General features: G+C 39.1%; 1 protein-coding gene across 6 annotated transcripts in view; it reads left to right on the top strand.

The window, feature by feature from the left end:
- CHD9 (chromodomain helicase DNA binding protein 9) overlaps positions 1-13,066 on the top strand; it is a 156,175-nt gene that overhangs the window by 110,794 nt on the left and 32,315 nt on the right. For all 6 annotated transcript variants that reach the window (XM_043599197.1, XM_043599199.1, XM_043599198.1 and 3 more), the window contains exons 22-26: positions 2,657-2,816; positions 3,253-3,342; positions 8,476-8,579; positions 9,057-9,174; positions 9,807-9,864. In XM_043599197.1, coding sequence (XP_043455132.1) covers positions 2,657-2,816; positions 3,253-3,342; positions 8,476-8,579; positions 9,057-9,174; positions 9,807-9,864 — 530 coding nt within the window. The remainder of the gene's footprint in view (positions 1-2,656; positions 2,817-3,252; positions 3,343-8,475; positions 8,580-9,056; positions 9,175-9,806; positions 9,865-13,066) is intronic.

A 13,066-nucleotide genomic window follows, 5' to 3' on the forward strand; every position in this document is an offset into this window, starting at 1 on the left:
GAAAAAAAATAATAACATAGAAGGTTGGGGAGTGAACAGGGTATAGATGAAACAAGATTGACCATGAGCTGATAATTATTAAAGTTGGATGACAGGACATTGTGATCCTTCATACTACTCCATCTGTTTTTGACTATGCTTAATTCCATAATTAAAAAGTAAATAGGCATAAACCCTCAAAAGAAGAGAGAGAATGGGAGAGGAAATAGCAACACAGTTTTGGAACCTGGAAGCAAATAGATGAGTGGTGACTAACTCAACCAACCAGAGAGAGTTGAATCTTAGGTCAGCAGTAGGAAAAGGCAACGACCGACTGGTTTGCTGCACAGATTACCCAAAAGTTTCAGCTTGTGACATATCAGGAACCTCTGAAAGTAGGTGTAAAGGACAGAGGTTTTGACTACAAGTTGTTTAAACAGAGTTCAGATTGCTAAATATCCTCTTCAGTTCTGTGTCATCAGGATGAAAAATGACTTAAAGTTTGTTCTCTAGGGAGAGTGAAGTGGAGGGTCTCTGGGTTGCATTGGTAGTTGAGGTATGGAGCTCCTAAATGGGGACCGAATGAATGTATGTATATTGAACAATGTCATACTCAAGGAAGAAAACTAAAGAATTTTCTTTGTGGAGTCTGATCAGGGCAAAACCTAACAATATGAAGGGTAACAGCAGATTGCCCTTCAGTGAGTCCCATCAGACCATCTGTGTCAACTTTTTGGTCTGTCTCAAATATGAGCAAACAACCAAGGATACCAGACACCCGAGGAAAGTTTCCAACATGAGAGGTGGAGACGAGAAACAAACCATCTAAATGAACTCGGAGGAAATAAGGACTATGCAAGGAAAAGAACTTTTTTAAACCAGCATTAATATCTTTAAAGATACTTCAAATATACGGTGATTTTGGAGGAAGAATAAGGTGCTGTAGAAATAGTCAAGCACAACAGATCTCGTGTAAATTATAAATTAGCATGTAGCAGAAGTGAAAAAATAAATAGGATTATGTGATGAAATCTGAAGCAGTTTTGTTAAAGAGAAGTTTATATGGAATATCTACATATTTTATTAGGAAAACTTAAGTATGTATATTTTTAATTATGCACTGGTTTCCAAATCAGAGTGAGGAGGACTCTGGAATATAGAACAGTATTAACATAGAACAGAATAGCAATTTAAGGTGGAGGGCATTAATTAGGATCAAAAAGAGATACTACACAGTAATAAAATGACTGATCCATAAAAGGAGATATAACAAGTATGAACTTTATACACCAAACAAAACGGTCTCAAAATATAAAGGCAAAATTGCCAACATTGTCAGAAGAAATGGACAGGCCACAACATGCTTCTGTTTACCATTGTGGTAAGATTCCTGGCTGGTAGAGGACAGCAAGGAAAAGAGATACGAAGTAGAAATTGAAAGGAATCAAAACTGTTTTTTTAGTAATTGTTAAAAATTGTAAGTGAAACAACTCAAGCATCATTGAATTTAATAGGTAGGTGGTGGTGTGCAGTGATACTCAGACAATAGATTTTTAACAGCAGTTAAAATGGATAAATTACAGCCTTGTGAGTCGGCAAGTATTAAATCTCAAAAAAATACCAAAGTAATCAATAATTTGCAGAATTGCATGTGAAATACAATGTCTGTAAACTTAAATATTTCTCCAACCTATGAATACAAAGAGGCATGGAATGAAAAGACAAATTCAGGGTAGTGATTATCTCTGGGAAGGAAGGAGTGAATTGAACTTCAACTATGCGTATTCATTTCCTTTAATAAAACACTGACCAAATATGGAATATGCTAAGGTTAAGAGTAGGAATATATTTTCTGTAGTTTTGAAATATTTCAGGGGCGCCTGGCTGGCTCAGTCAGTAGAGCATGCGACTCTTGATCTCGGGGTTGTAAGTTTGAGCCCTACGTTTGGTGTAGAGATTACTTTAAAATAGTAAAAGAAAAAGAAATATTTCACAACAAAAGTATCACATAAAATGAATATAGCTCTCTTAAACAGGAATCCACAATGACTAAACCTAATGCAGTTTTGAAAATCAAGAGGCCAAACTTATTTTGTAACTAAAGAAACTAAAAGCAAAGCAGAGGTACAGGTTTTAGCTTTTGGTTTTTACATTTGGAAAACAAATAATGTGTTTTGGAACAAAATGGAAATCACAGTGATTAATTTCAGATACAAAATTATTGGGTGTTTGCAGGGAGCTGTTAATATGTGTGTATAATCATCATGTTAACTTACCTTGCTATTGGGCCATTATTGTTACCATTAATATATATATTTTTTAAACATTTTTTTTTTTTTGAGAGACAGAGAGAGACAAAGCGTGAGCAGGGGAGGGGCAGAGAGAGAAGGAGACATAGAATCTGAAGCAGGCTCCAGGCTCTGAGCTGTCAGCACAGAGCCCGACACGGGACTCGAACCCACAAACCATGAAATCATGACCTGAGCTGAAGTCGGAGGCTTAACCAACTGAGCCGCCCAGGCGCCCCATGTTACCATTAATATTTTAAAGATCTCTATACAGCCTGCACAGACCTCTGAAAGTCTCCAGAAATTTCTTGTGTTGAAAAAAATGTGCCAAATTGCAAAATCTTTCTACAGATTATCCCTGATATCACGTGTCCTTCTCATTTTAACAGGCCTGTCAGCCCCAGTACCCAGGGGTCGAAAAGGGAAGAAAGTGAAGACTCAAACAAGCTCATTTGATATACAGAAAGCAGAATGGCTTCGAAAATATAATCCTGAGCAGCTACTTCAAGATGAAGGATACAAAAAACATATAAAACACCACTGTAATAAGTAGGTAGTAGGGTATTTTTAACACAACTCTTTAGAAGTTTATATTTCTGAATTTATTAAAAATCTTAAAGCATGCTGATTTTGAGTACAGAGACAGTGTGGTCTAGGACCAATCCTAATCTTAATCTTACAGGGTATCCTTCAGCAAATCATGGTATACCTCTTGTGTCACTGTTTTCATCAACAGAGAGAGAAATAAAACTGGCCTCCAAATGATCTCATTGTATCTTACTTGGATATTAAATAATGATGATTGTGAAGATTTTGGAGAAACCTATTTTATATATATGGTAGTAATGAGATTTATTTAATCAGAAGTAATTATTTAATTACAAAAATTCTGTATACAAATTCTTTTCCAATTTTAACCTCATGGATGAATTTTCTTTAATGATCAATATCTTTGTGTCTTTTGATTTCCTTTCCCTCATTTTAGGGTTTTGCTTCGTGTAAGAATGCTGTATTATCTAAAGCAAGAAGTCATTGGAAATGAGTGTCAGAAAGTATTTGATGGAGTTGATGCAAGGTAAATTAATTAAATAACCTGTTGATATTTTCAGTAATATACTGAAAATAGCAAAAATTCTATGACCAGAAAACTGTCTGTCAAAGTGGCTGCTTACTCAGTGAAGTTCACAAGAAGAAAATTCTACCAAATTTACAGAATTCACCCTTGCCAGTTTGTTGCCTTTCCTCTGTTAGTCTCAGTCTGGCTCTGTCACTAATAGCAGTATCAGTCATCATCATCACCACCACCATCATCATCTGGCTCTGTCACAACAACAGCAGCAGCAAATCTAAAACTAAATCTAAAACTGAACCTTCCCTGTGTTCATTCTTTTCTTCTTCCCTCCTAACCCAATGGAAGAATGGTGACTGACTTTTATCCACATATGATCTGTCTGACACCCTGGTCTCTTTGTTCCTTATTCTACTTCTCTCTTCTTCCTGAAATGCTATCTTCTTTAATTTTTTTATAATACTGTCTTCTGTAGGCATTCATGCAACTATACCCACCCGGTTGTCCTTTTTCCTCAGTGCTCTGTCCCTCACCCACAATGCTGCAGCCACACTGGTGTTTCTGTTTCTCCAGCACGTCAGGCTCATTCTGTGCTGTGCCTCCTGGTACACTCTTACACCTCCACTTCCCCAGAACTGTCTCTTCAGGTCATTCAGGCCTCTATTCAGCTTCTACCTCCTCAGATAGGCCTTCCCCGGCCTCCCTAGCTAAAGCAAGCCTAGCAGTCACTCGCTACTACGTAACCTTACTTTATCTCATTCATAATGCCTATGAAATGCTTATTAGAGTCATGTTTATTTGTCTGTCTTTCTCTTCCCACTACAGTTTAAGCTGCTTGAAGGTTAAACATGCTATCTGTCGTATTGATCATTTTTTCACAACCCCTAGAATCTGGGACATAATAACACCCAATACATATTTGATGACCAAGTGACCCCTCTTTTCCCTTGGCCTCCACTTGTGGAGAAACTATGATCTGTGAATTATCCCTCCTACATTTCCTCTTTCATTAATCTCCCCCTGGCCCCCAACTTCTCATTTGGATTTTATCATATTTGCATCTCCCTCAGCATAGATCCAGACACACACACACACACACACACACACGCACGCACGCACACGCACACACACACACTCACACACACAGTGCTTTTGGACCTGTGTCTCCTCACGCTACTGTGTTATCACTCTCCTTGATTTCTGTGTCTGTGTCTCCTTTTTCTGCTCTGCCATTTCCTACGCACTCCCCCACAGCTCAGCTTCCACCCCCTCTCTTCTGCCTGCCCACTCGTCCACCAGTAAGCTTGCTGCTGAACACACGGAGGAACCCTACTGCTTATCTGACTTCACCTTTGTTGGCCACTGCCTCCTTAAAATGTGTCTGTAGCAGCATTCACCTGGACGTGTTCTTTCTAGCTTCTTTCTGCTTATTGTTCTGCAGGCTCCTCTTCACCCTCTTAAATGTCTTCTCATAGGCCCTCTTGTTGTCACCTCCTTTTCTTGGATGCTGTCTCTCTTCTGTGGTGTCAGGTGTTTTTTTAATTTTTTTTTAAGTTTTATTTATTTAAGTAATCTGTATGTCCCATGTGGGGCTCAAACTCACGACCCCAAGATCAAGAGTCGCCCACTCTTGCAATTGCCCCATCAGGTGCCCCATCAGTTTTTGTTTTTATACTAAGGGTCTTCCAGATCTGTCTCCAGTTCACATCTCTCTCCTGAACTTCAGGTCCACATTTCTCACAGGTGCCATGATTACCAACACCTCCAGGCTTTTGCACTCTTGCTGGAACATTCCCTTTCGCCCTTTCCTCCATTCTCCGGGCTCTTCCTGCTCAGCTGACATCAGCTCAGCCTCCAGGTCAGGCACGTACCCAGAGAACCCTGTCACACCATTCACCATGCAGTAGTGCAGGTACCTCTTCATGAGGGCAGGGAGTGTCTGCCTTATTATTGCTATTATTGGCACTTAATGAGTGCTGTTTAAATACATTTTGAATGAGTGATCTGGCCTGGGGAAGTTAAAGACAGTTTTATGCAAGAGACAGCATGTGAACTGAATCTTTAAAAACAGAAATCAACAACAGGAGCACATGCACCTCATTATGGTCCTTTCCCTAGCAGTTAACAAACACTTCACATTCATTTGTCACTTACAATCAAACACAGGGCAGGTATATGCTCTTTACAAGTAGGAAATCTTTCTACCGCTGATGCTTATCACAGTGTTCTGAGCTTACAGTGCCACCTGATGGTTGGTGAGGGGAACTACCTGACCCTCTTAAATTCTTTCCTCTTGCCTTCATCTTTTGGTTCTCACACTTTTTAGTCCTGGTCAGGAAATCAATCAAAAATAAATATCTTCTGTAACTGTATTTTTCCTCATCATTTTTTCAACTTTGACCAAATCACGGGAAAATCATGCTTTCTCTATTTTTCTTCATTAAGCTAGAAAATACTGTGATTGCAGCCCTTCTGGGTTTTTTTAAAGAAGATTAGAGGTAATAATGTTACTTAAGTGCAGATAATTTCCTTTAAGAATCTAGAGAAAGGTCTACATCCTTTTCTCCATATTCCTTGGGTTAAAACTTTTTTCTGCTGGCAAAAGATTTATGAAAAATAAAAAGTAATTTCCTATCCACTTTTCATGGTTTTTAAAAAATGTTTATTTTTGAGAGAGAGAGCCAGAGCATGAGGCAGGAGGGGCAAAAAGAGAGGGGGATAGAGGATCCAAAGTGGGCTCTGTGCTGACAGCAGATAGCCCGACGCAGGGCTCAAACTCACAAACTGTGAGATCATGTTCTGAACCAAAGTCAGACACTTAGTGACTGAACCACCCAAGCACCCCAGAAAATGGCAAGTTTTTGATTCATAATTGGATTAAAACATTCAAAGTGCGGGGCGCCTGGGTGGCGCAGTCGGTTAAGCATCTGACTTCAGCCAGGTCACGATCTCACGGTCTGTGAGTTCGAGCCCCGCGTCGGGCTCTGGGCTGATGGCTCGGAGCCTGGAGCCTGTTTCCGATTCTGTGTCTCCCTCTCTCTCTGCCCCTCCCCCGTTCATGCTCTGTCTCTCTCTGTCCCCCCAAAAAAATAAATAAACGTTGAAAAAAAAATTTTTTTTTAAATAAAAAAAAACATTCAAAGTGCTATTTGTATGCTATATATAACTATCATGCCTAAAAAATGACAATATAATAAAGGACTAAAAACTATAATAAATCCGTTCCGTGAATGCTGTGGTAATATGGCTGTTTTCAGGAGTATGAAACAACTACTAAAGAGCATTTTTAATTTTGCAAACATAATTTCCTTTGCTTATCATGTGAAATTACTACTCTCCCAGAAACCTTTTTTTTTTTTTTTAATTTTTTTTTTTTTCAACGTTTATTTTTTTTTGGGACAGAGAGAGACAGAGCATGAACGGGGGAGGGGCAGGCTCCAAGCCGTCAGCCCAGAGCCCGACACGGGGCTCGAACTCCCAGACCGCGAGATCGTGCCCTGGCTGAAGTCGGACGCTTAACCGACTGCACCACCCAGGCGCCCCCCAGAAACCTTTTATAAGTAACACATACAACACCACTAAAAAGGAAAATCTGCCATACATGGAAGGACTGAAATGTTTACTTCTTTACCATAGTGATTCAAGCCATTGTCTCCCTTAGCCTAACATACAACTTATGTCTGACAGGAATTAGCAAATAAATGTCATTAATTTTCACACACAAACATCATTCTTGTATTTTATTCAACAAAGAAGATGGAGTTGGATAGGATAAATTATTTCAGGAAATCAAATAATTCTAGTTGAAAATTTCTCTGTTTGACATTCGTGATTTACCAGTTTTCAAAGAATCAGAGATATGATAAAACATAATGAAAATGAAGTAGAATTTCATCTTGTCTCGGCACCAAAATTTCATAAGTTAATTAACAAAGACCTATATGGATATATTGGAAAAAGTGAGGAGTTTCCTACTTACAATTAAGTTGTGTAGCCCAAGGTCATTTGTAAGTTGGTTGTCTTTGGAAACTCAAAATAACTTTTTCATATAGAAATAAATTGATAGGGGCTTCTGAGTGGTTCAGTTGGTTAAGTGTCCGACTCTTGATTTTGGCTCAGGTCATGATCTCACAGCTTATGAGATCAAGCCCTGTGTCAGGCTGTGTGCTGACAGCATTGAGCCTGCTTGGGATTCTCTCTGCCCCTCTCCTGCTTTCTCTCTCTCTCCCAAAATAGATAAATAAACTTAAAAAAGAAAGAAAGAAACTGATAAATGGTCAATATGTTCCCGTGCTAGTTCACAAGAACCCAATATTTAACCACTAATATAGTGGAAATAAAGGACAATGGCCATGAAAACAAAAGGCTTCTAAGTCTTATGAGTAAATAAAACATGAAAATGGGGGCACCTGGATGACTCAGTTGGTTAAGCATCTGACTCTTAATATAGTCTCAGGTCATGATCTTGCAGTTCTTGGGTTTGAGCCCCACATTGGGCTCTGAACTGACAGCATGGAGCCTGCTTGGGATTCTCTCTCTCTCTTTCCTTTTGCCCCTCCTCTCTCTCTCTTTCAAAATAAATAAATAAATACTTAAAAAGGAAAAAAAAAAAACAACTTTCCATTTTCCTTTACTTGTAAGCAATGCTTAATTTTTCAGTGGGATTTTCTTACCAATAGCAGTCTAGAAGAGATATGACTTGTTTTGCAGCCCAAAGCAATTAATTTGCCCTTCTAGGGCCTCAGTTTGCTGGTGTACAAAATGAAATACTTGAGCCAGCTGATTTTTGTCAGGCTGTTTGCTGACATAAGATTCTACTTTCCCATAAAACATTTTGTTTGTATCTAAAGGAAATCAGTGGAAAGAATATGCTTCGTTAAGAGTAAAGTAAACCTGTTGAAACATTTCTTCTGTTGAGTTAAGGAATATTAATTCATTTTATGCTAACTTTGTTTATGTTGTGCGATTTTGTAATTTTTATCGGTGTTAATTATGGAAAACAAAAAGATCAATGAAATGAAATCTTAACATCTTTTTCTTAACAACCATAATGCTGTTTACAAGCTAGGTAAGGTTTTGCCTCCTCTTTAACTTGTTTGTAATCATTCATAGTGCCATATCGTGATTTCTTTTTTAAAGTGACATTGATGTTTGGGTCCCAGAACCAGACCACTCAGAAGTTCCTGCTGAATGGTGGGATTTTGATGCTGATAAGTCCCTTCTTATTGGAGTTTTTAAACATGGTAAGTGAGAAGTAAGGTAGGTAGAGTCGTCTTCTGTGTATGCTATAATTCAACTAGTTCTCAGTTTGATGATTTCCACCTACAGCTTTATTCCAGAAACACTCATATTATTATCAGTATCAGGTACAGCATACACCACCAAATTATGTCTGTCAGTCACTACACTTCTTCATGAAAGGGTGGCAGAAGTCTCACATAACTTCCCCTCAGGAAGAGTTCTTAGGTCAAGTGTGTTCTGTGTGATCAGTTTTCCTCTTTTTCACTTTAACTGATAAATTTAATCTAAAGTTTTAAATATACACATGCCAGATCATGTAATTTGTGATAATTTCTGGAAAACATGCTTAATGTATATCATTTTAATATATGGTCCGTTTAGTCCAGGAACATTATCTACCGTAAATGTGTGGAATGCTTATATTTATACATCTTTTTTCTTTTTATCCTTTTTACTTTCACAATTGGTGATCCCTCCAGGTTATGAAAAATATAACACTATCCGAGCAGACCCAGCATTATGCTTCTTGGAAAGAGTGGGAAAACCTGATGAGAAAGCAGTTGCTGCAGAACAGAGGGCAAATGATTATATGGATGGGTATGTGCACTTCAGGGTCTTGATTTCTCCATGTATCTCTATCAACATCACATATTCTGTCAGTGATATTTATCTTTAAGTAATGCAGTGGTAAGAGAATTGGAGTTTACAATCGGAAAGAACTAATGATACTCTGATAAGTTAGTGCTTATTCAACAGTATGATCAAGGAAGAGGCTGGACCTGCCCCATACCCATTCTTGTGATGAGTCCTTCATTTTTCCATTCTTCATGGTCATGGCCATTAAGGCCATAAAATTCTGAGGGCATAAGAGGAAAGAAGACAGCTAAGAATATTACAGCTGAAGAGAAATATGATGTTGTTCATTGTAACAAGTAAGGGCCTTTACCATCTTTGTTTTCTTACCAAAAGAGAAAAGTAAGAGACTATGTTGAGGTTAATATTACCACATTTAAAAGTGAACTTGGTAGTAAGAGTCCATTAGAGGTAGCTTTCTTCTGACTTGCCATAGAACCACCTTCATGCTGTGGCTTCGAGTCCTCAGGCTAAAGAACAGAAATTTCAGTCTGAAAACACACTAAAAGGTCCTTGCAACAAGACTCCCATTTGTCCTGTCAAGAGAAGTTTTAAGTCCAGTGCAGTAATTGTGGCATCTGTTGGTATTTTAACAGGGATGTGGAAGATCCAGAATACAAACCTGCCCCAGCTATCTTTAAAGATGATATGGAGGTATGCTTTGGATCCTATTTTAAAATCCTCAATTCTAGTCACTCCATGGTTTCTTTTGTTTGCTGTTTCTTTTGTGTGTTTTTCTTTCATGTTTTCCTTATACCTAATGCTGTTCTTCAGAAGAGCAGCTAAGTTAGTGATCCACTTAGGTTGACAGACAACACAAATAATCATTCAGAATTTGCCTGATCTCCCTTCTAGACAAGCCGGAGGCTGGCGTGGACGTGTGGATGAAGTGGAGCTTGCCCACGTGCTGCAGTGCTAGGAACTAAGAAGCACGGTGTTGGGGCAAAAATCCCAAAGCAGAGAGTGACAAGTAGATACTACAAGTACACGGCAACAGATAGAAACTATACCCACATAAAGGGTTTAAAGTAGAAGGTAGAGAGGAGAGGAATTCTGAGCTGTGAAAACATAGTACTATGTGTTCTGTTTATAGAAAGTCAAAAGGAAGAAGCAGAGTTGGTGAAAATACAGAAAATAGTCTGTGGAGTGGGGGAAGTGATGTTAAAAAGGATGAGGAATTCTGTAGTACTTAACAAGGGCATGGTAAAGGACTAGATGGTGTGGTAACTGTCAGGTAAGGTGTGTTGGTCTTTGTGGCCAAGGGGCTTGGATATTGATGGCTGTATGAGGACAAGTGAGAGTGAGGGCCAGAGTGTGGCAGTGAGAATGGAAATCCTATACTGAATGAAAACCCTCAGAGGAAAGCACTCTCTGACAAACAGCACCAAGAAACAGCGTGGGCTCTGGGTAGGGAAAAAAATTGTTTCCCCTGAGAATTCATTAGCCATAGGCCTGCTTTCTCTTGAGTTTATGGTTTGATTTCTTTTACATCACCTGCATGGTCCAGGAACTCTCGAGCCAAAAATGTGACATAAAAGGATCCCAAGCTGGTAATACCCCTGAGGTACCTAGTAGAAACATAAAGAAAAAGAATTATGGAAAAAGAACAGCTTCAGTGTAGACTATACTTGGTCCTGAAGATAAAACCCTCTGTGAAATGAGGTCAAAATCCAAAAATTTTAAAAATATGAGGAACAATTTACCAGGAGTAAATGTTAGCAAATACAACAAAGAACAGGATTAGACCTCTAAGAACTTCTGATATAGATCTATTAAAATAGAAAATAAGTAATTTTTGGGGCGCCTGGGTGGCGCAGTCGGTTAAGCGTCCGACTTCAGCCAGGTCACGATCTCGCGGTCCGGGAGTTCGAGCCCCACGTCAGGCTCTGGGCCGATGGCTCGGAGCCTGGAGCCTGTTTCCGATTCTGTGTCTCCCTCTCTCTCTGCCCCTCCCCCGTTCATGCTCTGTCTCTCTCTGTCCCAAAAATAAATAAACGTTGAAAAAAAAAATTAAAAAAAAAAAAAAGAAAAGAAAATAAGTAATTTTTAAATGGTTAAAGACATGAAAGAAAGACCCAAGAACAAAAGAAAGATGGATCTGATTTTAAAAGAGTAGGGACATATGGAAAAAGAATTATGTAAAACTTTAGAAGTGGAAAATACAGTCATTAGAAGTTAAAACTTAACAAATAGGTTAAACATTGTGCTGGAGAGGCAGATTAGACCCAGATCTTGAGAGAAGACATTATTTAGAAAATAGATATGAGGAAAGGATCCACAGTGTAGCACGATGGCTCAGTTTCGCCCAATCAGGAGAGAGAGACCACATAGCAGTTTGAACAGGGAAGGTTTGTAGAATGATTGACTATAATCGGTGGATTAAAGAGTGATGAGAGATTGGCTGATAAGAAGTAAAGAGAATGATGAAGAATGGAGGAGTGGGTACTCTTCTGAGGGCTGATGCAGAGCACCTAAGGAAGAGCCCCATGTCCAGCAGGGCTGAGATCATCACTTTTTTGGGAGGGCGTGGCCACACCTCATTGGTGGCGAAACTTGCTGGAAATCCACCCTCTGGAACTTGCCGAAGTCTACCCTCCAGGGTTGCCAAGGGACCTTTTCCTGGGGAAGTGTCTCACTGGAGGCACTTCACTAGACAGCCACCCAAGGGCGAGGTCACCAGGGAAAGCCGCTAGCCAATAGGCACTTAAAGAAGCTGCTTGAACTGCAGAGGTGAGCACGGGAGGAGTTCACCCAAACCAAAAAAGAAAAACCCTTCTCCTCATACTGTGTCTCTGGCAGCCACTACTGACAACGCTTGATATCATACTGGCTGGTGAAACACAGTATTTAAAGAGGCCAGATCCATTTTCTTAGGGCCTGTAAAAGGTATGACAGGTAATGAATTTAGGGCTGAGAGGCAATAAATCAATACGAAAAACTCTTTTAGAGACAAGGAGGATAGCATGATGATGTCTGGTTGGTACATGTCCAATAGGTATTCCAGAGGGAGTGGCCAGAGAGCGTAAAGGAGAAGACCTGTTTTAAGAGAGATACCAGCTGAGAATTTTTCAGACTTAATGAAAGGCATGAATCCTGAGATTCAAGACATAAAGTGAATCTTGGCAGGATAAAAAAAATTAAGTCCGCTCTAAAAAAAAACATCCTAGTGAAATTACAGATGTTCCGAACAAACAGAATATGTTAAAAGCAACCAGAGTTAAAAGACCCACTTGAAAAGGAATGACAGTAGTTCTAATTTCAGTCTTTTCTAAAATAACAATAGAAAATAGTAGTCATTGGTAGCACCTGACTGGCTCAATTGGAAGAGCACACAACTCTTCATCTTAGGGTTGTGTGTTCGAGTGCCACATTGAGTGTAGAGGTGACTTAAATAAGTAAGTAAACAAATAAACAAACTTTAAAAAGATAACAATTGGGGTGCCTGGATGGCTCAGTTGGCTAAGCCTCCGACTCTTGATCTCAGTTCAGATCGTGATCTTATAATTCATGAGATCAAGACCCACATTGGGCTCTGTACTAACAGCACAGAGGCTGTTTCAGATTCTTTCTCTCTCCCTCTCTGTCTCTCCCCCCCCCACACCCCTCTCAAAAAATAAACAAACAATAAATTAAAATAAACTTAAAAAAATAGTAGTCATTGGAATAAAACCACCAAAGTTATGAATATGTTTACAGTAATGTTGGAATACTTAATTGGAGCTGCTCTTTTGACAGATAAAGATTAGATATACACCACAAGCAAACTGTTCAAGGCTGAAAGAAAAAAGATTTGCTGGCTGTCTAATAATCAGATATGAGAATGAATAAATTATGGAAGTTGGTATATAGAACGAAA

The sequence above is a fragment of the Prionailurus bengalensis genome, chromosome E2, assembly GCF_016509475.1.
Source record: "Prionailurus bengalensis isolate Pbe53 chromosome E2, Fcat_Pben_1.1_paternal_pri, whole genome shotgun sequence".
NCBI lineage: Eukaryota > Metazoa > Chordata > Mammalia > Carnivora > Felidae > Prionailurus > Prionailurus bengalensis.